The 25946-nt window shown below is 50.9% G+C and overlaps 1 protein-coding gene across 1 annotated transcript in view; it reads left to right on the plus strand.

Moving 5' to 3' along the window:
- ASTN2 (astrotactin 2) overlaps window positions 1–25946 on the plus strand; it is a 361642-nt gene that overhangs the window by 323974 nt on the left and 11722 nt on the right. Inside the window, exon 20 of the mRNA XM_052814688.1 lies at window positions 2506–2647. Within this exon, the coding sequence (XP_052670648.1) occupies window positions 2506–2647 (142 nt within the window). The remainder of the gene's footprint in view (window positions 1–2505; window positions 2648–25946) is intronic.

A 25946-nucleotide genomic window follows, 5' to 3' on the forward strand; every position in this document is an offset into this window, starting at 1 on the left:
CCTGAGAGCTTCATTTCCTCCTGTACAGGGGGCAGGAACACACTCGCAACGTAGGCAGGTCTGATCAGACTCTGTGGCAAACCAGACTGTTGTATGACACAGCCACCGCTGTGTTTTGAGGCATTGCTTACTGCCAGCCTGCTCCGCTCCCCTCTCAGCTACGCAGAAAGACCATGAATGACATTGCAAAGATGAGCACTCAGAAGTCAGTGGGTGCCTTAAGGAGAGATACCCGTGCAATTTTAATATACACTGAAATTCAGTGGTTGCACCTGATGCTTTCCATCCCATTTCCAGTCTCCTGCAAGTCTGGTTCTGCCCTCTGCACTCCCTGTCTCAGCCCTGTGTTTTATCTCCCACCCCATCTCTTGTGCTCCCTCACACAGGTGCTCTGACTGATGCTCCTTGTATGCTCCCTGATGCTCCTGCCAGTCCAAATCTTCCCTTGGCCTTGCCCAGTTGCTCATCACAGTCTCTCTGCCCAGCTATTTTCTTTGCTACCCCTCATCAGCTGCCTGTCAACCCTGAGTGCTCTGGTGGAAGGAGGGAGTTCCCACAGCAGGCATCCATGGGATGATCTGTCCCCCCGTGAAGTTTCTTCCTGGTCAGAAGGGAGGTTGCTTGAGATCTGAAGAGGCTTAAAAGCTCTTGCTCTTGTTCAGCAACACAATCTGGTCCCACGTCTTCGTTATGTGTTTGTGGTTCATCTGGTTTGTAAGTCACAGCAGTGTTTGTTCGCAATGACTTCTGGTGACAGGGAGTTCCCCAATCCAGCCCAATGTCATATGAAAAGAGGCAGAAATGAAAGTTGGAAATGAGCAATAGGGTTTTGTTTGTTTATTTAAATCATAAATCCAGAGCTAAGGGGCTTGCTCAAGGCCATTCAGCGCTCGTGACTTCCAAGCAGTGATTTTACCACTGCCAACCCAACCTGTCCATTGAGTTGACTTGGGGTTTGGTATGGACCCGGGGCTGGGAACTGGGCTAAACTGCAGAGACCGGTGACAGAGCTGCCTGAAAAAAGTTTGGAAAGAACAAGTCGTGCTGGGAGCATTAAAATGAATAATTAAGGTTTGGATTCCTTTAGGGAGGAAAAGAATTTATTGCTGCTCTTTTCTCTAGCCAAGGGGGACATTTGTTACCGAGTTGTGTATTTTGAGACAAGATGCAAATGCGGTTTGGGGGGGCTGGGGAGGAGGGGATTTTTTCTTCTACCTGGGCAATCCAGCCACACAGTGAGATGTTCTGGGCTGGTTATACCACTGGTTATTTCTTATGGTCTGTACCAAGAACTTAGACTTGTGCTTCATTTCAGTAGACCTCAGTCACTTTTGCTTTTAGAAAAATAAAGAAAAGTGCTGAGAAGGGAATTCTCCTCCTCCCTCTGCTGCGGTGTCTTGACATTTACACATGCACAAGGTACCCGGCACAGCAATCTGGGTCCAGGTTTGTTTATACCAGCATAACTCTATCAGCTCCAGCAGCCCTCTCTCTGATTCCCATCGGTGGGAATGGGGGCATGACCAGGGCAGCTGCTCTGGTTTTTTTACTCCTTGGTACCTTGGGCTTTCAGTTACACTGAGGTAAAATGGGAATTGAATGCAATGAGCTCTAACTGATAGACAGCCTGCCCACTGCAAGGAGACAGGTTGCACGGCAGTGGATAATCAGGCCCCAAAAGCTTAATAAATGGAGTGTTTTCAGTTTCAGCTGGGTCATGATCTAAGTGTTTAATAAGCTTTATAAACCAGAAGACAAAAAAAACCCCCAACTTTTTCAGCATTTTTAATTAGTATTTTTTTCCTTTGAATGCTTGTAATGTAAAAACACTCACAGGGCGAGTGTTCTTCAGCACAGCTGAAGGAGCTCCAGTCAGAGTTCCAGGAGCCAGCAGAGTGCACATGAAAAGGAATGCAAGGCTACTGATTTTCACTGAATAAAAAAAAAAAAAAGAAAAACCCACAGAAAAACCTAGCACATTGAGAGCAATTCCATCCAAGCTCTAAAAATGTCTCCTTTCCTGATAATCTAATGTAGCAGAAACACATTTCACTGTGACAGGTGATTTTTGAAAAAGACCATGTCCCTTTTAAGAACTGAATGTGCACTTAGGGCAGGAGAGCCCTATTTAGCCAGGCTTCCAGCTCTTCTGGGGACCTGGAGCCTGTCCTTGGATGGTGGTCCTGTGTGTGGTGGTTGCAGTGAGTCCACGCGTTGCCTGTACGTCTGAGAGTGCACCCTTCCACTGTCCAAGCGATGACTTAGCACTGGCCTTCTGCAGTGGGTCCCTATTACAGCTGATGGCCCAGGTGTGTTTTCTACTTGCTTTGTCCATAGGTGATATTCTCCAGATAGACTCGGGGCCATTCGTACGAGCTACAGCCAGTGAGACTTTGTTGATTGCCTGTGCTGCGTAGGTGCATTCCTGCACTGATTTTTAAATGGTCAGCAATAACTTTGCACCTGTATTGATGTTTCGGTCTTGCTCATCTCTTTGCTCTCCAGGAGAATCCTTGAGCTTTGCGGATGATTTGCTTTCTGGCCTTGCAACATCCTGTGTGGCAGCGGGTAGAAGCCACGGAGATGTCCCTGAAACCAGCCTCTATTCAGTCATTTTCAAGTGCCTGGAACCAGATGGTCTGTACAAGTAAGGAGAGGCATGTGGGGAGGTGCTGGGGGCAAGGAGGGATCTCCAATGCTATTCCTTAATTGTTATTGACTTTTTGGTTAGCACTGTGTTACACCAGATGGTGGGCAAATGATGAGACTCTTTCTGTTGCTTTGGGTGTTAGGCTCAGCTAGTGAAATGGAAAACCTGTGTCTGCCAGTACAACGCTGGAGGCACTGGGAGTCTGTGGGAGACTCCACTGGAATAACTCAAATTTTCAGTATTCTGGGCTTCCAGGTCCATGCCTGGTGGATAGGGTTGTCTCTCGTGGATGAACTGAGCTAATGTGGTCAGACTGAAGCAAGTTGCCAAATGCCTGGTGGACTGAAATAGCCAGATGTCAAAAGTGTGATAGGTGTTGTTTATATATGTTGATGTTTATATTAGTAGGACACATATAGCAGATCAGAGACACACGAAATCCATCTGCCCACCACCCAGTTACTTCTACAGGGATGGCTGGCCACGCCTGTGCTGATGTTCTTGTTCACTTGACTCTTCTGAGATATTCTTTGAGCACATGGGATTGGATTTTCTGTTTGAATGCTGTGGAGTTATTAGTGTCCAAAGCAAAGGGATAATTTCAGGATCTGAATATTAACTTCTCCTTCAGTATCATTTGGAGGGGTCTGGGCTTTTCAACCTGGCTCATTAACCAGGGCATACTCTATCTTGAGGGGGATATCAGGAGTCAGGACAGTAAGAGAGAAAAAAATAGAGAAAAAAGGCAAGGAGGCGGAGGATAGACAGAGTAAGCAAGAGAGAAACACCCAGGGCTTAATGTCAGAGCGACTGTAATAATTAAAACACATTTTGTAGTGAGTAATGAAACTTTTTATGGGACCACAAAAGCATTTAAAGTGAGAGCTGGCAAATGGTCTGTCAGCGAGAACTTTTTAAGATCTTGATTAATACTTTCCCTTTGCCTCCCCTTCCACCGCCCCCCAGTTAAGTATGTTGACAGCCTCTGAAGAAGGAGAAGCCTTTATTGCACATCTCTTGAGCAGGGCTGTGTCCAGGAGCAGGCTCCAAGTGATACCTCTTGCCATTTAATACCTTTAAATGTTTTCTTGTTAAATACATATAATGCATAAATATAATTATTAATGTCTCTGGGAACTGGGCTGCTCTGAAAAGGTGCCAGGGAGAGGCTGGAGCAACCGCAGAGCTTGCTAATAACCCGCCGCCCATAAAATCAGCCGGTTGTGAGCTCTCAGCCGGTCGGCTTACGGCTGCCAGAGGCACTGGGCGAGGGAAGAGCCGCTGGGTTTGATGGGGAGGCTGCTGCTGAGGTGAACACACGGAGCTGGGAGCCAGAAGGTCTGGCTCTTGGGCAGCCTGGGCTGCCAAATCATCTTCCCCATCTGCTGGGCAGGGATAATTGCACTCACCCATCGCTTTAGGGGCTCTGTGATCTAATTCCTGATGTCTGCAAAGGGCTGGGAGAGCCTTGGGTGGAAGGTGGAAGGCTTCGTCCAGGGTTTTGTCATGCTTTTGGTCAAAGCCAGGCTTCTGCTTCAGAGTCGTGAGGCACATTGCCGTGGAGGGAGTAAGCAGAGTCGGTGATACCCTGTGTCCTGGGGTGGCTGTGGGCAGCTCCTGCTCTCTGTGGGTGCCCCTGGGTGAGAGACAGTAGCTTTTTGTGGGGAGCCGTGGCTGCAGGCAGCCAGCAGGCAGCAGTCCCGTGGCATCAAGGAGCTTTGGACCTCGTCCTTCTGCGGGGACAGGCCCTGGGGTGATGTACAGTGTTGGCTCCATCCCGCAGCTAATGCTCAGCAGGGCTTGGCACAGCGTTCCCAGGGCTGTGCACAGTTAAGCGCACATGTATGGACACATGTTCATGTTGGCACCTGTGGGGCATGGACCCACACTCCTGGGCATCAAAAAAAATGTACATGCACACACACTACAGCTCACCCTCCTTGGCATCTGCTGCTGCATGCCCTAGCACACATGTGTGGACCAATACACCTACTACTCAACGTGTTTGCATGCACTGCTGTGGATGCATGCATGTCCAGCACGCACACACACATTGGCTCCAACCTGGGACCTACCCAGCATGTGTTTACTTAGCATCTGTGCATTCTCAGATACATAGGCACACACATTAAATATTCCTCTGTTCAGATGTCCACACAGTTGCAACACAGCATGAAGAAAGCCAGAACAGTGAAATGTGAGGCTAACACTCTGTTCTGAGCCCGCGCAGACGTAACAACAACAGAAACACGGGCACAGGGTCATTCCTTAAATTGAATTTCTTCTGCTTGCTTCATTTGTTTCTGTGGAAAAACAGCTATCTTGGAAGGCTCTGGCCTGGGTATAATCCTGATTATAGCTACACGGCAGGGACCTGTGCTTTCCTCTAGGCTGTTAGGTGAGCACACAGAGTCTGCAGCATCAGAACTCTTCAAAAGCAAATGTTTTTGCTTGTTCAGTAGTCTGAGGGTATCATGTAAACCGAGAGAGGGACTGTGAACGTGGAAGTCTCTTCTGCTCTGTAAATGTGTCAGCCATCCTGTCGCTTTTCTTCTGTAGTACCTGTGGCAATTACGCTCTGCTGTTGACCATTCATTTGGAGTATTACCAGCCTGAGATCAAAGCTGGGCTTGAGTATGAAAAACAAAACCAAAAAACGGTCTACAAGCAAACAAATGAAGTGATTGATTCCTCTACTTTTGAGACTTCTGTAATTTCAAAACATAAACTAAAAAAAGGAGAACTTATTTCTTTGTCCTTTGCAGTTTCAGTCTGATGAAAATATGTTGCCTGTCAGCCCTTTTCTTCCCCTTGCCTGTAGTACATTGAGATGCTAGTCCTTGCACAGAGGGTTTTCAGAGGGAAAGTAGTTCATGTCAACAAAGACGCATGTGCTCCATAGGCTCGTGTACACATGCGGACACTCCTGCTGGTCTGTCAGACATGGGTGCCCATGCGTGGGGATCCATGCTGCAGTCATGTGAATGCACTCCTTTGCATGCACACAGGGACACTGATGATGGTCCTTGAAGACTGTCAAGTTTGGTTTAAGCTCTTAAAAAACAAAAGGCTTATGATTCTTGCAAAATGCATCACAGGAGAGGAGATTGTTCTCCCCCGAGGTCAGCTAGACCAGAGCAGTCTGTCAAGCTTCCTCCCAGGTGGATTCGGAAGAGGATGGTGTGAGGAAGGCAGAGGGAGAGATGTCTACATGTCTGTTAAGTGCTCGTCTTGCATGGAACAGCCAGCTGGGACGGTGGTTAACACCAATCAGACTGATAGTTTGAGAGCTTGGGAGCACCACGCTGTGACAGGCAACTTGTGATGCACCAAGCACCAAACACCAGTCAAGAGAAAGAGCTCTGGCTTGTCTCAGAGGTCAAACTAAGCCTGGAGGACTGAGCTTACATTGCTCATGGTCATTACATAGCTCAGCACCCTGCAAACCCAACCGATCTCTTCACTGTGGAGACAGGAGCTTCCCTTGTGCATCCCACAGCCTCTCTGAGCCTTCAGCCCAGCTCATCCATCTCAGCTTCTCACCCCGTCGTTCCTTGAGTGCCTGGGGATGCCTCTTCGCTGAGCTGTACCTGATCGGCTGCCGGAAAGCAGCTTTGCCAGCCCAGCATGTTCGTTTCAGATACTTGGGGAGACACCAAGTATCCCTCAGCCAAAAATGGAAATTTTGGAAAGGGAAATGAAAACCCCCTCCAGCTCCTCAATGGAGCTGCAGTGCAAACACACCAACTTCTTCCCTGCGCCACAGATACTATAATTATAGATTAGATTAAATCCCAATGTTTCACTTTATTTACATTCCTGACCTAGCCTATTCATTTCCGGTGTTTGTGCCAAGAATCAGCACAAAATTTACTGGAAATAATATGGAAGTCATCAGGATCCCTTCCAGAGCCTTTCTTTGGAGTGTGTTCATGTGCTGAGAAGGAGCCTCGAGTTTGCATTCCCTTTGCTGGCTCAGATGGGGTTTCCCCAGGGTGATCCTGAACCAGCTCGAAGGCTCTGGGAGAGCATGTTTCAGGAGCGTTCATCCTAGGGGATGAAGATTGGGCACTGTCATCAGATGGAAGGGGATTCAGTTAGACCTCAGAACGACAACACAAGGCTCTCATCCACAGCCAAGACCCACCAAGACTGCCCGGCCAGCATCGTCCCCTATAGGAGGCCCCTGGAGGCCATCACCAGCATGCCCAGGCTTAGCCTTTGTCACCATATGCAGGCTAAGAGTGAACATACTTTTTTTTGGTGAGCTTAAGGAAAGAGGCAATGGTGTTAAGTAGGGGGAACCAGTCATAGCACCGAGAGACAGCGATTGCAATTGAGCAAGCTGAATGCGCTAAAGGAGCTGGCCCAGAGCAAAGCTGATTAATGTTGACTGACCTCTGCCTTGTGCATAGCTGGGATAAAAAGTGGAATGGAAACCCTGGGTGCTCAAGAGTGTGCTAATGCTGGCAGCAGTCCGCTGCTCCTTATATGACACTAGTTGTTATTGTTGGTCTTCCGTCAGGAAGACACGTGAATGAGCACTGGAGCAATCGGAGACAGATCACAAATAGCTCAGTGGCATGGGTTAAAACACATCTGTTACAGCCCTTGGCTGAGTCCCCTGTGTGCACAGGAGCTGTGCTGCTTCATTGAATCCACCTCTTCTATTCTGCATGCTCTCCAGCTTCCTGAAGCCGAGCGGTATATGGCTGTATTTTCTTCTCAGGCATTCCTGGGTTGCGGAAGCTCAAACAAGGCAAGTCAGGAGTTGAATAAGTGTTTGCTAAATCCCAGGCCTGTGCTCTAAATGCAGGCTCGTCCTTCCTCAGCAGTTTAGGGTTGCTTCAGAACCAGACTGCCCAAATGCTGGCTCAGATGTGTGGTTGTTTTTGCTGAAATAAGTCCAGTACCGAGCTGTCTGGGCCCACCTGGGCTACGTGCAGATCACTACAGCAGAGGTGGATTGGCCCCATGAAAATGGTCTGTACAGAGAGGTCACAGGCTCGGCAGAAGAAGGAGATAATCTCTCTTTCCACTGATATTAATGAAGTCCCATGCATGGAGGAAGGTGGGGCTCCTGTTGAAGTTTCAAACATTAGCAGGGTATAAATATAAAAGCCATAGAGAAGACATTCATGCTTTCTTCCTGGCCAGTCAAGGTGCTGGAGGCTCTTCCCAACTTTGCCATTTGCTCTACTGAGCGATTTACGCAGATCACTTTGTCTCACTTTCATCTTCATCTGTTTGCCTGTCCCCTTTGTAAGCTCAGGTTTTAAGCTTTCTCTTGCTATCTCTGTGTACAGCCTGGCCTGGGTGGATCAGAACAGGGCCTCCAGGTGCTGCTGCAATGTTGCTATACCAGACGTTTGCCATCGCCCTTCTAAAAGTTGGGTTTCTGCCTGAATCCTCCTTCTGATCTGTCTCTGCCACCAGTATTCAGCCACCTGGGACAGATCTAGAGTCAGGACGTGCCTTTCCACTGACCTCAGTGGAACCTTCTTCCCTAGTATCTGCCAAGCATATGAGCATCTCCCTCCTTTTTGCTGGAAAGACCAGGTTATCCTCCCCAAATTCTCTGCTCATACCTCATGCCACAAAGAGAAACAAAACAACCTTTATTGCCTCCTGCGGCTGGCTCCTCCCTACGCCTTCCTCAGGACATCCAGACTGAAGTAACATTCTTGATTTTGTCCTAAAAACTCCCAGCATCCAAATCCCAAACCTGACTGGGTCCAGGCCCATTCACATTGCTCCTTTTGGGGTGGCTGAAGGAAGGCTAGCAGTGGGGGAACAAGGAGGAGTCACGGACAGATCGTTGTGTCGGGTATTGCAGCTAGGGGAGTGTGTGAATGTAAGATTCTTCCTGGAAATGGTAATGGGGTGGAGAGGAGGAGTTTGGCCTCTTCGTCTGTTGGTAGACAAATGGACCTTTGCCATTCCACCTTTTCCCCACCACCAGTCCCCTATCACCAACCCTTTACAGTTACGGACTTGGAAAGTATTCTTATTTCTGAGCATGTAGCAAACAAACGCCACTAACATAGATCAGTCCAAGTATTATCTCATTGACTAATGGGAGAGCAAGTACAAGAGATGCTATATAAATATCAACACAGGCGTTGCTGGCTTTGATTTACCTCTAAGCCAGCAAAAGCTGCATTGTGCTACTGCGTTGGAGTCTTTGTTTTGTTCATCAGTTCTCCATGGTATGGAACACCTTTTTCCTGAAGGCTGGAAACCTGAGGGCCATGTTGATTTGATTCTTACAGCAGGGTTTGAACCCTCTCCTCTTCCAGGACACAAGGAATTCACTGCTTGGCATGGATGTTTCTTTTATCTTGTAGGGAAGAAATGGGTCAGGATAAGGGCAAATGTTTTTGTTCTTGTTGGCCATGTCCTTGCTAGGGAAACTGAGCCAGGGAGAGGTGATGTGACATGCCTGAAACTCTTCAGTGGGCTGGAGATGAGCAGAGTCAAGGGATGCCCTTGCTCACACTTCGCATAAGCCCCACTTCAGGAGAGCACTTGAAGAATTGCTTTTTTTGGTCAGGGGATTAAATAATGCCACCTGCACAAAAATACGGTCTCCTCTTCCTAATTTCCTTATGCAGTCTGGGACCCAGGTACCTGAGAGTGCACATCAAGGAACCCGAGGCATGCCCTCGAAAATGCTGCTGGCTGTCTTGGTGTCTCACACCCTCCCCTCTATCTTGTTCTCAGTGTGTTGGTGGTTTTTTCCCAGCAAAGCCAATATGGCAGCAAAATGACTTTTTTGCACGGTACTAGAGACAGCAGGCGATGCCACTTTGCCAGCTGGAGTTTCCCCTCTGTTGCCAGAGCGCAGATGAAGCTCCTGCCGCCGCACCTCCATCCTGGGCGCTGAGCAGGAGCGATCCTCGCTCGCCTTGTGGCGGGCAGCACCGGGGCTTTGACACCAAGAGGCAGTGTTACATCACGTCTGCAGCAACGGGTCCTGCTTGCAGTCTTGCTGGGGTGCACACAGCCCGAAACAAGCTCTGCCCATGCTGATCCTGGAATTTAAATTACGGGCAAGCATGATGCAGAGGGATCCAAGCAGGCTGCATGCGAGCCAGCCCAAGCCAGACACAACACGGCAGCGTTCGCTTGGCAGTCCCATGGCTTTACACCCGCTCTGCCAAGCCAAGAGGAGAGCAAGGGGGTATCAGATGGGGTGCAAGCCTGGGCTGGCAGGGCTGGTCTACAGCAGGATTGGAGCTGGTGCCTTACATAGTACAGTGCTGGTGATGTTTTCCTGCTCAGGTCTCTGTTAGGGTGATTGTCCCTTCACCGTGTGTTGTTTTGTGGCTGAATAGCTCTTGTACACCCCAGGCAGATGTTGTCTCTGTAAAATGATGGTCAGATTTGCCACGTATCGGTTCATGCATCGCTAGCCAACACTGGTGTTTGGGTGGGAAGTTTCTGCCTCCTCCTTTGACTGCTTCCCTGTGCCCAGTAGCAGCTCAACCTGATATTTGCAGACAACTCAAATTTTTAATAGGCTAATTCTAGCCTTAAGGAGTGGCCAAAAGCAGCTCAGCTGTATCCATAAATATGCCCCAGGAAGGATGTGACAAGCTGCTTTGATGCCCAGGTGTTCAGATACTACTGCACCCACAGGTCTTATCTGAACCTAGTCCCATACCCACAGCCCATGGAGTAAATCAGCTCACACAGACCCTGGATGGGACCCCAGGTCCCAAAAGCTGGAGATATTTGGCCCAAAAGGTGATGCTTATCCAAATAAAAAGTTAAGTCACAAGCTAATCCTGCCTGCCCATCTTTTCCTCCACAATCTAGAGGCAAAGTTTGGATGCCATTACCTACAAGATCTGTCCCAGCACAGACCAGCAATGTGCATACATCTCATATATGGCCTGCAAGTCCATAAAACCAGTTAAACATTTTTTTGTTTGTTTCTTTTTTCCAAAGGACACCTGCAGCACATCCCACCCCATCCTTTTCTTGTAACAACAGCACAGAGAGTCCCTCACTGGCCTTGCCTCCCAGAGAGTACTTTGTTATCTTCATTTTCCTTTTTTTTTTGCTGTGTATTTAAAAAAACCCCCTCTTTTAATCTTTGACTTGCACACAACATTACACGTGTAAGTACCCACCTCCTGGTCATGCCACCCTGGAGTTTATCAGCACACAGTGACCCCTCCAGCTCTGCCACCCATTCTCCCCCTCAAGGTCACAGGACAAGGCTGTTACCCAGCTGCAGAGAATTTGTCATGGGGGAGCTGTGCAGGTGATGGAGCCCCTGCACAGGTGGTTGCTGAACTCAGCTGCTTTCCAGTAGATCTTGAGTGACCTTTAACTTATTCCTTGGGTTTTGGAATTGTTCCGCCCCTGCAAAAGAAGTTTGCTTGTATTTTCCTAGTTTGAGGACATTGAGTGCATCTGGGCTTTTCTGTGCTGGTCCCATCTTCGATTGTGTGGTCTGGCCCAGACCCTGTTGCAGTCGAAGGGAGTTGTTATTCCCCTAGACCTCAGGCAGCCTTGGGTTCTGATGATGGAGCAGGAGTGTGGTAGGGCATGGCCACTGCAATTGCTGCCGCTTAACTCTTTTGCTTAAAAGCAGACTTATCAGGAGTGCCCACATTTTGAGACCTTTTTCAGTTGTATGTGCTGAGACTAGAAATCCCTCATCTTCACAGGTTCACAGCTCTCGTTGCCTGTCTCAAGTTATGTTAGTGCTTAGATGGCCAAGTCCCTGCTGCAGAACCCATGTTTGCAAAAGTAGCCAGTAAATTCAGCCATCTCCATTTTGGGAGCATCATCTTCAAGGCTTCATTGGCAGAGCCACAGCTCCCACTGGCTTCAGCTGAATTTGCGCCAGAGTAGAATGGAGACACTCAAGGTTAGCAAGTAACGTCAAAGTAGCTGCTTCTTCCTGAGTTTTCCCACCTGTAAAACAGGCATGTTAAAACTGAGCTACACCCTTTGCTAGGTTTCCTGTACAGTGAGGAGAACAGCATAATAAAATGGGAGAGAAAGCTGAGGAGGAGCTGCTTGGCTGCAGAGGTGGCATCTACATGGTGAGGTGGGACTTGCCATGGGTGGTGCTCCCTCCTGGAGCTATGGCCCACTTGGTCTCTGCTTGGTCTCCTCAATTGGATACCACCTTGTACTGCCAAGGATTTTTGCCTTCAGTGCCTTTAGAGTGATTGCTCCCAGCACACATGCCCTCATTGCCTCTGGTCACCTCACACACATACTCACTTCCCTCATCAGGAATGAGATAAATTGGATTATACAGCAATATGGTTTCTGTTTTGAAAAGGAGAAAGAAAATACCCTGGCTTTCACTGAAAACCCTTGGAGCCAAAGCTTATGTCATAATTTAAATGTTTCTAAAAAAAGAAGTAGGGTCTGAGGATTGCTTTTTGTTCAGGGGATGGTGGATGGAGGGGGCGGCGAGGCACGGTCCTGTCTTCACTAGATGAGCTGATGGAGCGAGGTGTGGAGACTTGCTGCCCTGGCAGGAAGGAGTGTGAAGGGAGCTCTGATTCAGGGAGCTCGGTGCTGGATCACTGGGAGATGTTTGCCCAAACACCTGGGGCTACTGGCTGGGCAGCCAGGCAGCTCAGTGAGGTGGGCTTGGGTGCTTACCTTGACTCAGCTCTGGGCTGTCATACCCCTGAATCAGGGTCTGTTGCTTTTCTTCCATCTTTTCTCCTCTTGATTTCTGCTGGGGAAGCCGTAGGGCAGCGCATGGCAGCAGCAACCTGAGCTACATCTGGAGCCTGCCAGCCCCTGGCATCGTTTTCACCTTCCTTCTGAGCATCTCCCACTACCCTGCGGTTATGGAAATAGCCTCAGCTCTTAATCCCATGGCACAACCCCAAACAGAAGGGCCTGCCGCCGGGCTGGGATACTTTCATATTTTCTTTCTATCTGGTTTACCTCGTTGCAACATCTCAGTCTTCCAGCCTTTCTGTGACAGTGCGAGGGAGTAGGTATCCTGCACACAGGAGGCTCTACACACGCCAGTGCCAGTTTCTTGCATGGGGCAGGGGATGCTGGGGTGTGCCGCTTGGTCTCTGCGAGACCCACCCCAGGCTGCTAGGGAACATCTCAGAAGAAGCACCCCAAACCAAAATGCTTCTTCAGTGCCCTTTGACATGTCACCACTGATGTCAGGGAAAGGATTTCAAGCCATTCCAGCTGCCACAGGTTGTACTCTTGGCCCTGTATTGCACCTCCCTTCTTGCAGAAGCATCCGTCCTGCGTGGGCGAGGATTGATGCATGTCCCTGGCTTGGGCAGCCTGTTCTCCAGTGGAGGCTGCTGTCTTAATAACAGCATCTTCTTGCTTAATTGTGAGCTTAGTTGTCCCAGAGCAAGTCTGGGATAATGCCCAAGAGTCTCATCAATGCGGCTCTCCCTCCTTTATGCCCATAAAGTAGACCGAGACAGAAACAAGGACTCTGTCTCATCCCCACCCTCTGTCTTGCCTGGCCAGCTGGCCTCATCCCCATCAAGGCAGTATGTAGGGGGCTGGTGGGGACCCGAAGCTGCCCAGGGAAATCCTATAAATCCAAACTTTGCAACACTGCCACAGGCTGTGATGTATTTTCCCGACTGACAGGCTGCCTCTGGGGAGCATCAGCACTACCAGTGTCACCCCCTCTGTCCTCTCTCCCTCTTGTGCTTCTTCCCTCTGGGTTTGGGGCTTTCTTAGGTTTGTGTACATTTTGCGGTACTGCATCCCCGTGGGTGCTGCCCTTTGTCAGCGCCAGACCTGAGTGCATGGAGATGTATGGCTGAGGACTGGTGTGCATTTCTGTCCATACTGTTTATAGTATGTTTTGGATCTGGGGAGCAGGGACACCTCACTTTGCTGGGGGTCTTTCCCATACCAGCAGCAGGAGCAGGTACCTTAGTGCTACCCAATAGCTCCATAAACCCACCATCCCATAACCCTTATCCCACAGCCCATCTGAGGTGAAATCATGGCCAGATCATGTTCTAAATAACCTCTGGGTGTGCAGGTGGTTTTTGAGATGTTTGATGAGGACACCCGCGGCTGTGCATGCGTGGAGCAGCATGTCATCGTGTGGCTGGTTAGCCCCAGGCTCTGGTGGGTGAAGCAAACTCTTTATGTAGGGCTTTCCGTGCCATTACAACCAAGAGCCCTGCAGAGAACAGAATATCCTAAATACTGCTGAAGCCCAGCAAAGTGCTGCACCTCGAGTTCCCCTTGGCAGTGTACGCCGTACCACGCTCCCCAGGCAGCAGCTTGCAGTGACATCCCTGCGGCTCTCCCATTGCCTATCCAAACCCGCCTGATCGCTGCTCCAGCAGAGCTGCCCTGGTGCAGCCCAGCCCATGGTGTGAAGCCCACCCCATGGCATGAAGCCCACCTGCGTCACCCCACACGGCTCACGAGCTCTTGCAGGCCACCTCCAGCTCTCGGCTCTGTCCCTGGCTTGTACCTGCTGCACTACCACACGCTGAATTGTTTTCCAAGTGGAAACATGAGTTGAAGTATTAACTCCACAAGGGCCTTTCTGTGCAGTGCACCAGGATTAAATATTTATGTTGGCAAAAAGCATGTAATAGGCAGCTCAAGATCAGAGATAATGAAATTGAGGTGTGTGGAGAAAGGAGGGGGAGGCAGGGGGCTTGCAGGAGCAGGAGGGAGAGGGACCCAAGTGAGTTGTAGTATGTGTGCATGGGCGATAGCTTTTGGTTTTATTAATACCCCACCTGTTTGCGGGGGGACCCCAGCCCCATCACTGGGAGCTCTGCAGCACACGAAGGAGTGCAGAGATCAGCCATCGCCATTCCTTGCGTGCACACCAGCGTCAGGCAGGAGTAATTGTCACCCGGGTGACTTTAACTTAGAGCCATCTGAAGGGAGGTGGGGCAGGGACTGTCCTGGAGAAGATGGCTGGGCAGAGTAGCAAGGGATGAGACCCTCTCTGTGTCATCTGCAAATGATGTACGATCCTAAATCATTAATAGCGGTGATATAGGATCCCTCTCTCTTCCAGACCGCTGCAGTCAAGGTTATTTACCGGTGACTGTATCCTATCAGGCAACAATGTGGTTTGGATTATACGGAGGGTTCCCAATCGGGTCAGGAGGATGCTCATTGCAGCAACTGAAGCACACCGAGCAGGGAAGGCCCGTGCAAGCCTCCATGGTGGGTGTTAACGAAGAGCCCCGCAAGGATGGGCAGCAGGGGTGCAGGAGGGGAGCGGGCAGAGGCAAGGTGCACGACGTGCAGGGTGCTGGGCGATGCAGGAGGGGCCACCCGCTCCGCTGCCACGGGAGGAAAACGAGGAGCACATGGAACAGCAAAGGGTGCTGCTCTTTCTCAAATCATTATCTTTATGAGACAACAACATCTCTCTCTTTCCACCCAACAACAAATATCATGGAAGGCGGCACATGGAGGGGGGGCGAGTCCTGCGCCGTGCTGTGGGACTGCGGCCAGTCGCGGAGCCTCCGGGGAGGTATGAAACAAGGCATGAATGGAGTGTTAGGAGAGAATGGAAACTCTCCACTGGCTCCCAGGCCGGCTCTCTTGCGGGGGGTCCCTTGCTCACGATGACAGCGCTGCCTCTCATAAACACGCATTTCCTCATCCCCGTTTGTTTCTCTCTCTTGTGCAATCTCTTGTACCAGACGGGAATGGGAGTGAGTCCCAATGGTACATGAATGTGTTACAAAAAACCTTCCCACCCTGCCACCAACGAAGTACTGAGAAATAACAACAGGGTTTAAAAGAAAAAAAAGAGAAAGAAAAGAAAGATAGGGGAGCCAGATGGATTTGCTACTGGCCGTGAGTTATTATTCTGAGTGTACACTCAAGAGCATGGCTATGCTGGTAGTTTGCAGCATCAACCAGCACTCAGAAGCCCTCACTGCGCTCGGTGCTGTGCATCCCTCTGGGAAAAGGAAGTTCCTTCTCCAAATGACTTTCCTGCGTGAAAAACATGGGATAAAAATAGGGGCAAAGTAACTTGGCTGAGATCACATAGTGCTCAAACCAAGAGATAGTCCCAGCTCTGACCTGCCTGCCCCACACTGTCCTCTGTGCTGGGTTGTTTTGCCTGGGGTACACAAGGAGCGTGGCTGCTGCGCTGCTGCCAGCCTCTGCTGTCTGTACAGATTGTCCAGGCTGCCCTTCTTGAACAACACTGCTAGGATAGAGCACAACCAGGGTGAGGTGTGATGCTAAGCTGTAGGAGCAAGGGAAAGACCCACCATCAGACACAGTAAGTCTCCTGGACCAGCAGTAGAGGGAAGAAGGTCTCCTGGACCTGGGCTGGGGGAGCAGGGATGGAGGATCTGTGTGTAAGCTCTAGCTGCAGAGGAGGAAAAACTGCTGGGAGTTGCAATCCTTCCACGTAGAGGGAAAAGCAAGAGAAGAAACCTGCAGGGAACGATGCCTCTGGAGCAGCATTTGCAGGAGAGCAGGGCTGGCTCCGCACCTCCGGACGCTCGCAAGCATGGCCACCGCAGTGACAAGGCGCTCTCCCGAAATGCAGGGCAGCGGGTCTCCGGTCCTGGCGGAGGCCTGCTGGGGGTAGCAGGGCTCTCGCTCCGGGCTGGTTGGCTGTATAGCCATCACTTCAATAAAGAAATGATTAAAAGGGGGTGGGGAGAGGGGGGGAGAAAAACCCAAAACATCTGTTTTACTTCAAATCAGGGAAGATTCCTTTGCTTGCAAGGAATGTGTAAATCACGCCGGGCTGGGAGATGTACATAACCCTGCCTGAAAGCTCCTCTGCACTTCAAACGAATTCTAACGTGCTTACTGGGATTTTGTTTTTATTATTTGTTTCGGCCCCCCCCCCCTCGTCCTACCCTCCACCCTCCCTGTCTGCCTGCCGGAGCTGTGAGAATCTCCCGCCCGCTGCCAGCCCCTCACCCCGTCCCCCCTCGATTCGGGGGCCTCGGGGCACGGAGGGAGCAGCCAGCGGGCAGCGGTGACCACAGACCTGGCTGGCGTCCTTCTGCCGGGGCTCGCTGGCACGCAACATCCCTGCCTTGCCACTGTCCTCCCCCCGTGCTGTCCCCATGCCGATGTTGCGGGGCCGTTGCAGGGACCCCTTGGCTGCCCTTGCCACTCCTGCAGCCTGGCACAGGGTGTGGATGCCTCTTGCTCGGAGGCTGGCACATTTGGATCCTGCCTGGGATGCTGCAAGCACGGCGAGCGGAGGCGTCCCCCTCCTCCGAGCCGTTCCCTTGTGTGCCGTTATTGTTGTTGTGCTTTGTTTTGCTTTGTTTCATGCGGAGGGTGAAGCTAGGGCTGGCCAACGGTGCTGGGGACAAACCCAACGGAGATAGATAGATTGACAGCGTCTGCTCATAGGGGTGCACAGCCACCTCCCCGTGCCAGCCTACTAAGGTGACTTGCCCTGCACCAGAGGGACCACCCTCGGGGCCAAGGACAGGCTCCGCTCCCTGTGGTCGATGCAGCCCTTCGTCTTTCTTCTGAGGCTGTCGAGCAGGAGGCCCTATTGTGGTGGCTTATATAAGAACAGTCAGCCATCATCTCGCTTGACGTGGACCACCCACTACTCCTCAGATGACACTGTCTTTTGAAGTCACTACCAGCCTGGGCTGGATTTCAACCAGCAGCCCAGATGGAAACCAAGCCCCCAGGAAGATGAGAACAAGCCCTACCAAGGGGTTCTCCTGGGGTAGCAAACTGTGGAGTGTCTGGTTCTTGTTTAGAATGACTGTGAGGTTGGGAGGGGCAAACATTTCCCAATTTGCCAAGGGTCACAACCTTCCTCTCCCCCCATCTCCCCAGGGCCGGCGATGGCCAAGCTTTGCAGAGCATTGGTAGGTTGAATGGCTGGTATGGTTAGCTGTGAACATTTCCATTGTGGAGCTCACTGCAGGGGGCCAGGGCCTTGCTCGTCTCTCCTTTCTCCCTGGCACAACTGGAGGAAGAGTTTGATTTATTCCCTCTCTCCTTCTGAGCAGCCTTCTCATCTCCTGCAGCTGCAGCCTCCCCAAGCCCTGCTGTCTCTTCATGGAGGAGGACGGCAGCCGTCTCAGGAGTATCCCAAGGCAGGTACTAAAGCGATGTGTCTCTCTTGGGAGACGCACCAAGCACACAGGACTAATGCTTTAAAATGAGGCTGAAAGCCACCAACCCATAGATCTGTGCGAAGAAGACAAGCAAAACCGCAGAGTAATGACTTACCCCTAAATGTGTAACCTTCGTGGAGCTGGGGCTGGAGGCTTCAGGGTGTTTGTGGCTGAGGGAAGAGGGGCAGGGTTGACCCAGATACAAGGGTGGAGCAGAAGGTATTGCAGCAGGAGGGAGAGAGGATGCAGGTGGTGTCTGGGGATACCCTGGCCATGGGAGCGAGGAGGCATTGGTGGGAGGGTTGTGGAGAGCTGGAGGGATTGATGGGCATCGTTGAGGTGCCCGTGTGAAGGCTGTGGCGGGACATGAGGGACATGTGGGACGCAGAGCCTGGGGAAAGCCCTCCTTGGCCGTGCTGTGCCCAGGACAGCTCGATCCATCACCAGCTCTCGCTGACGCTCTGCAACCGAAGCGGGACAAGCCCCTGCAGTTTGGAGCCTCAGGCGTCAATCTGAGCCGTGGCGTGGGTGGAATTGTTCCAGCAGCACGGGGAGTCAGAGGCAACTCATTTGACCTTTGTCCAAGGGCTTTGTTTGGGATCTCCTGGTGACTCCCAGCAGAACAGGGACTCTGGCACTCGACAGACTGATAGGAGCTGCTTTTGCTTCACTGGAGGCAAAAGCACCAGCCTGTAGTGGCTCAGCACCACCTCCTTCTGATTCTTCGCTCCACGAAAGTACATTAGGATTCATATCCTGGGGGACCTGGGACCTTCTGTGGCCTTGCCAGGCAGAGTGGGGGAACACCTTGCCCAAGCCCTGAGATAGGCAGTGGAGATTGTGAAGAGCCAGGCCAGTTCTTGCTGCGTTGCCTCTGTAAGCACATCTGTGAATCTTCATCCTCACAGCCAGCAGGATGACAGCAAGGACACGACTGCCAAGAAATATGGAACCCAAACACCCTCTATCCCTCCTCCCCAAAGCTGGTAATTTCATAGTGATCCTGCTTTTTCTGCCACCGTCCTGTTCCCAGAGTTGAGGGACCATTGCTGTGGGACACCCTAAGATGTCTACTGGGCATCTTCAAGCTAATAAAAGACCAAGACTTCTTGCTCCTTGGAGTGTGCTGAGGAGCAGGGTTGCAACATAGGCTATGTTAATGTTATCTCATGTCAGGGCGGCTTTTTTTTGGGTGTGCTGTCCTGCTGCCACGCCAAGGAGCTGTTCTCTCATCCAGTCTTGTCTCCACCAGAAGCCTTGTGCAGTGAAGCGTCCCCTCTCTCCAGGGAAGCTTGCTCTGCTCTTCCTCCATCAGTGGTGTAAAGCTGCTCCTGAAAGGATGTGCTCTGAGCATGAGCCATGCACTAGGGGAAATAGAAACCTTATCAAGGGTGAGGGATGGGGAAGTAATTATCTGCTCCTTGCCAGTGGTTGCAAGGAGCAGGGGTGACAAAGGAGGAAGTCTGTAAGACGGAGAAGAGGGCAAGGGGGGACATGGGACACTGCTGGTGCTCTCAGCCCCAGGATGGTGAAGGCACTCTGGGGACACAGCGGCCAGGAGGGCTGCACCGACTGGGCTGCACCTTCCAGGTGAAACTGCAGCCCTACTGAAACAGGCTGGCATCTTTCCCTCAATTCCAGTGAAACACATTTTCGCCCAAGGCAATCTTGGCACTGCCGCTTGCAAGGTGTCCGGCTGGCAAAGGGGCTCCTTGTGGGATCTTGGCCCTCCAACACAGGTATCATTCAGGAGCAGGGCTCTAGGGAACAGAAGGTGGCCTGTGTATCAAGGCCTTCTTTCACAGCCATGGCGGTACTGGGAATCGCTGCTCTAGTGGGGTTTATTGACAGGGTTTCGAGGGAAATCTCGGGAAACTGAGACATTGCAGCTGAGGCTGGGAAAGTGAATGTCCTACCAGAGATTTCTCTAGCAGGGAGGCAGTGGATCCAGGCAGTAGCAAGAAATAGTCGTGATTTTTAATTAATTTCTTTCTTTCTCTTTCATCCTTTTTTTTTGATCTTGTTTGACAGCGATCTGAAACAAAGATTGATGAAGTGCTATAAGGAGCGAGAGCTGAATGACTCTGCATTGTAGCTTGGCTCAAGCATGCAGCATCTGCCACACGTGCAGAGGGGAGTCAGGGGGACCAGCACTCACACCTTGCCTGCTGCAGGTTTTGGCTTTCCATGGCCTCGTAGCTCAGAGAGAGAGGGCAAGCCTAGGAGACCTGGAGCAGCATGGTATGCTGATCCAGTGCTGTGCGGAGACAGCATTTCAGTGCCAAAAGTCACGGAGTGGCATTTTCCCGTTCCTCAGCTCTCGAGCTGATACAACTGTAGCCGAGCTACCTCGTTTATGCTACCTGAGGATCAAGCTTGCGTGTAGACATGCTCAGCGGTCTCCTATGAGCCTCTCCTCCCTCTTGTCATCTCCCCAGTGCCGCCCAGCTTCCAGGGGACAGCAGCAACTGCCTCAGACAAATCCAGGTGCCGGGTAAGAAGGCATCTGATACTGCTTTAGCTTCTGTGTCTCTTGTCGTGCAGAGGTGCATGGCAGCTGTGGGGTTTGTAGTACGTGCAGTGGGTGCTGCAGAATGCCTCTACGAGCACAGTGATGTCGTGACACTGTCCCACACTGCACCCCTGTAATGCAGCAGCATTAACTGGCCCTGCCCTCCTCCCTGGCAGCTCCAGTGAGAATACCACACTCTCAAGTCAGTGGTTTTGAGCATGGACAGGGCATCAGCTGCAACTTAGGGTAACATTGCAGTGTGGATAACCCTTGGTGACTTTCCCAAGGCTGCTACAGAGCAGAGATGGACCCATGGCTGTGCAAGCCTGTCCCCAGCCCCACAGTTGCTCCACCTGCCCTCACTGTCTCAGAAATCAGGTCTCCTCTGCCCTTTTCCAGAGGTCTCCTTGAACAAGCAGCCTCATACTCTGCAGAGCAGCCTGTGCTCTTCCTCCTGCCAGGAGTATTTGATGGGCACTGTTTTATACACTTCTAAAAGGCATCAGACACCTGAGGCATGTTGTGGCAGGTACATTTATTTACCTCCATCTGACAACTGTGGTCTGGTATTGTTGCGAGGCATCTGTTGAAGGATAACAATTAGTCTTACAGCATTTGCTGTCCTGGAAAAAAAGCTGTGAATTGTGAGAACTGTTTACTGACAGCCTCATGTATTCGTGTAACAGCAAAGCTTCAATACTCTGGTATGGCACCAACGTTACTGCTAACCTGTTCCTCCATTGCGCTGATGGGAGCAAGGTCGGTTGTCACAGATGGTTAAAAGAAGCCCAGTTACAAAACGTACTTTTCTTGGGTGGTAGAACTGTGAAGAGAGCTTTTTAAAAGATGGGTTTTTTTCAAGATGGCACTATCCACTGTTTCCTTATTGCAGTCTAGGCTCTGCGGAAAGGCAGAGCCAAAACCGGTGGCAATGCAAAACAGAAGACATCGATCCTTTTGCAGAAGAGGTATGATACATAAGCAGCAGTTTGCTGGGTGGTGGTAGCAGGTTGCTGTCGCGTCCCTCGATGCCTCTCCCCAGCATGCAGCAGGCACCGAGCTGCTCAGAAACTCCTCTTCCACGACAAGCTTCCCCCTCTGAGCTGGCACAGCCTGAGGTCACAGCACAACCCCTTGTCCCCAGCCCTGCCCCGCATTCCTGCCAGGCTTCAAATGCCCTAACAGGAGCATCTGATTGCTATAATACTTGTGACAGTGCCAGCCCTGGGGAGACAGTATGAGGACGTCCACTGCTCTGTAAAGCTTAGCCCAAATCCCAAGCCTCCGGCAGGGTCTCTGGTCAGGATGCAGCATGGTCAGTCCCATGCCAGGGTACCAGCCCACCTCACTGTCTGGCACCCTGGACACGGGCACAGCATGAACAATCAGCCCGAAGTCAGGGCTCAACAAATAGATCAAGAAATCCTCTCCTTCCACAAACCACTCCCTGCTCATTGTCTGCTTGGTATTTGCTCCAGAGACCAGGGGGGTTGTTCTCATTTACCTTTCTTAATTATTTCGAATCACAGAGTTGCCAGTAAGCTAAGCTGCATTTCTGTGGCTTGTGTGGACCGGCTGCTTTTTATTTGATTTGATTTCTTTTTAAATTGTAACTGTGTCTGAATTGGGAATGCTTGCACTAAACACACACACCCCTTTCCGTGCTTGCCCAGACTGCTGCTGGCAGGCGAGCCCCACTCCTGCTCCATGGCCGTCAATGAAAGTGGCTGGGAGGCTTGACAGGAGATGTACGAGCCCATGGTGGGGGGACAGGGGTGGGTGGGTGCCCAGTGACCCTGTGGTATGTGGCTAGGGGTAACACACCCACAGCTTTGCTCCACCCCGCAGCACCCCGGGCTCCCCCACCTTGCAAGAACAGTCTTTCAAGAAAAGCATTTGTGTAAATTTATTGATGTTTTTAGCAGCCAGGAGATGCTGAGATGAAGGTCTGTTGCTGCTCACCAGACTGATGCTCTGCTGTGAGTATCGGGACAAAGAAGCACGCACACCCTCTCAGCCTCCCCGCTCCAGGCTGCCTCCAGTGAGCCCCTCACCTTGGTCTCTGGGAGCCAAAGGTACTGAAAAACTGGGAGAGGACAGTGTTTGCCCGTGGGTCCCCCGAGCACAAGGGTGTGCACAGTGCTGGGTGAGAGGAGTGTGTTCACACCCCTGTGTGTTTGTGGCACTGTTCCTGGCTGCTCCGCTCTGCACGTGCCTGAGTCCAGGCACAGCCCGAGCCTTGCTGACCCCGGGTCCCTCGTGCCCAGGCCCCATGTTGAGATCACTGAGGACGGGCGGGAGGCAGGGATTGCCAAGAGCTGGTCCGTTGAGGGCTTTTAAACGGAGGCCTCCGAATTGTTTTTCAGCTGGAACGGGAAGTGAGAAGGGCTGGCAAAGCAGGGGTGTGATGTGTGTGTGTGTGTGTGTCAACACGCTGGACCAGCCTCAGCGGCGCAGCTCTGTTTGCGTGTGAGCCCAGAGACCCTGGGCTGTGCAGGAGGCACGGATAAGCCGTGACCAACCAGAGGGAGACAGCAGGACATGCACATAACACCAAGGTGATGCGACCTCAGCCAGGTCAGGATTTGTCTTTTCGTGCTCAGCGTCACGGGTGGTGGTACCCACGCTGCCAGGGAAGAGAGAATCCATCGCACCATGTGTGTGACACCAGCCAGGTCTGCCCTGCGCCGAGCTCCTGGAGCTAGCAGCAAAACAGAGTCTCGTGGCTGCAGGAGCAAGGTGCCAAGCCCCGGCTTATCAGCCAAGCTCAAGCCAAGCCCTGCTGGCAAGAGCATCTTGTGGTTGCACCACTTCAGAAAGCATGAGACCGCATTTCTGCATGACACTGGGCTCTGGAGCAGAGTCTCTGCCCTGTCTCCCATTTACGTGGTGCAGGGGTCTCCATAGCACAGCCTGGTTTGCCACACAGCCATTGCTTTTGGATGCAGCCAGCTACTCATAGGTGCTCGGTTACTTAGCATGGGTGTTTGGCAGCTGCAGGAGTACTTATTGGACTCCTTATCGGACTCCTTATCAGCCCCTTTTCACAGCAGCCCAGGCAGCCCGTTTGTGTTACGGCATCTCACTGAGCAGCTGCACAAGCCCAAAGGCTTCAGGAAGAGCAGCGCACAAGACAGAACAGCAATGCCTGTGGATATAAAGAAATCAGCCACCGAGCTAAGGAAGGTCAGACACAGAAGTTTTTATCTCCCTTCCCGCAAATAAGGATCATGAGCAAAGCACTCAAACATCATGAGCATCATGAGAGGGAGTTAAAAAAACATGAGCCGACATTGTTGTCTATAAATAAATAACATGTTCTGGGGTTTCATTCTCAGCCTTACAGTTTCGTGCCTTCAGATTTTTGTATTTTGGGTTCTTTTTTTCCTCTGCGTTGGGAAAGGATAGAAACATGTATTTCTTTTTTCTTTTCTTTCTTTTTTTTAATGCACTTGACAATCTTCCACAATCATTGGATTCCAGGAACCGAAGCTTTAACACCCCCCTCTGCTTTCTCTTCCTCCTGCAAGAAGCGTCTTGAGCCTAGTGATAAAATCCAGGCTTTAGCCAACGTTGGGTCGGGTATCTACAAGGAAGGTGTTGTTGACATTTCATGAGGCCACATGTTAATTGTTTTCTATCTCTCTCTAAAAGTTCCTTTGGGTCCCAGTAGGTTTGAATTTAGTAGTAAACGTTTAAGCGGCATTACTTCATAGGACTTCATATGCTGTGTTTTGCTGCAGAGGTGGCAGCATTTCCAGGCATGGAGGGGTTGATCTCTGCCAAGAGCATATGTGCTTCCAGTGATGAAATGCTCTTTGGAACCTCTTTGGGCAAACTATGTCTTAGCATTTCTAGAAAAGCAAGTGTTCATGTATGATCTTACTGAAGTCACGGGTGAAGAAGAGGATCAGCTCTGAGGCAGTAGCAGGTAGCCCCAAGCTCCTTTGGAAAGCACAGGGAGAACATGAGAAAACGTCGTGGGGAAAGTTTATTGCTAAACCAAAGGCCTCCAGGTTATGAAGGAGGCTCTGCCAGATTGTAGCTAACATATGGCATTCCAGGTTGTCTGACGTGGTTTCTTGCACTGAGTGTGGGTCTGGGACCTTTTCATTTCTGGCTTTGACTTTACTTCAGAGATCCTCTGCCTTGGGCAAAATGCTCAGCACCACTCTTTGGCCTCATTTTTTTTTTTTAAAATTATCAGGGTTGGCATAATCAGGTGCAGCTCCATCATCGTCAGTGGGGATGCTGCCTGTTTTGGTCCTTGGCCCAAAACGCTGTATGTAGATGTAAGTATGGCAGGAGGATCTCCAGGTAGTGTTGCAGAGCTGGACTCCAGCCCACCACGTGCTCTGCGCAGCTCCCTCCCTCATTCATGCTCACTTTGGTTTTCCCCTTATTTGCCATGCAGACATCCCCATCCCTCCCATGCGGTGCTGGTCCCTCTCCTCCTGCCAGCCACCCGCTTCGTGCCCTGTTGGGTCCCAGACTGGTCCCGTCTGTGCTGGTGGCTCCTCGCCTGCGTCTGCCAGAGGTTTCTCTTTGATGCAGCAAGCAAGATCTGCCTGTTAATGCTGGGTTTACAGTGAGCTGCAGATCTTTGCACTCTCTTCTCTTAATTGTCTGTTTCCGGGAATAAAAGAAAAAAATAAACCCCAGCACTCTGTGCAGTGCCATTAACTGGCCATAAAAGTGTTTTGCCGCAGAGAGGCTGGGTGGTCAAGTGGTTTGAGATCAAGATTGGAAACCATCATCTCCTGAGTTTCCAAACTGTTCATCTCACTGAGCCTCTCCAGGGCACGATGCTTCACCCCGTATGTCTCTGTTTACCATCGATAAAACAGAGCTATTAATACTGCTGTGCTTCAGGGTGAACTTTTGGACCGTGATTAATGTTAAAACCTTCTGAGATCACTCGCTGGAAGGAGCTGGAGAGGTGCGGAGGGCTGCGTACTGCCAGGGCTGCCAGCTTCCACCAGAGCTGAATTTATTGGTGCTGATGCCAGAACATCTCATTCAGGGTGAATGGAAGTGAAAAACTTTCCTCTAAGGTTCTTGAAAGAGGACTGGTTTCAGGTGAGGTAAAGCAGTTATTTTTTTTCTCAAAAAAGAATTTTTGACCAGATCAAAATCACTTTGATTCTGATATTTTTCCATTTACACTTTGTGGTTTTTTTCTTATATCATCTGAAAAAAATGATGAAATGAAGGGCTTGTTTGTTGATACATATTTTTTAACCCAGGCCTGACCAGTACAGATGCTCTTGCTCTTGGCAGCTGTGTGACTTTTTGTTTCTGTGTGTGCTGGGCAGAGGGGAAGAGTGCAGTCAAAGGGCTAACGCAGATCTTTAACATCACCCAAAGGAGTGGATGTGCTTTAACACCCAGCCACGCAGAGATGCTTCCTCCTGACCCCACTGGTGATGGAATAGGTGATGTGGGCACTAATTGCCGAATATTACAATTGTGTTTTGATAAAAGTCTGCTGTTTTTCAAGGAAAGTGCTCTGGCACTGAGTGCCTCAGAGCTAATGGAGCCTTACTGACTGAGCTGCTATGGGCAGAGCAGAGGTTACACATTAGCTGTGCTCACCCATTTAAAAAAGAATATACAACAACATAGCCGCGGTGGCTAAGCGAGTGACCCCAGGATGGGGCTGGAGATCAGCTCGCAGCAGTAATGTGCATGTTAAGCCCTCTTA

The sequence above is a fragment of the Harpia harpyja genome, chromosome 19 (assembly GCF_026419915.1).
Source record: "Harpia harpyja isolate bHarHar1 chromosome 19, bHarHar1 primary haplotype, whole genome shotgun sequence".
Taxonomy (NCBI): domain Eukaryota; kingdom Metazoa; phylum Chordata; class Aves; order Accipitriformes; family Accipitridae; genus Harpia; species Harpia harpyja.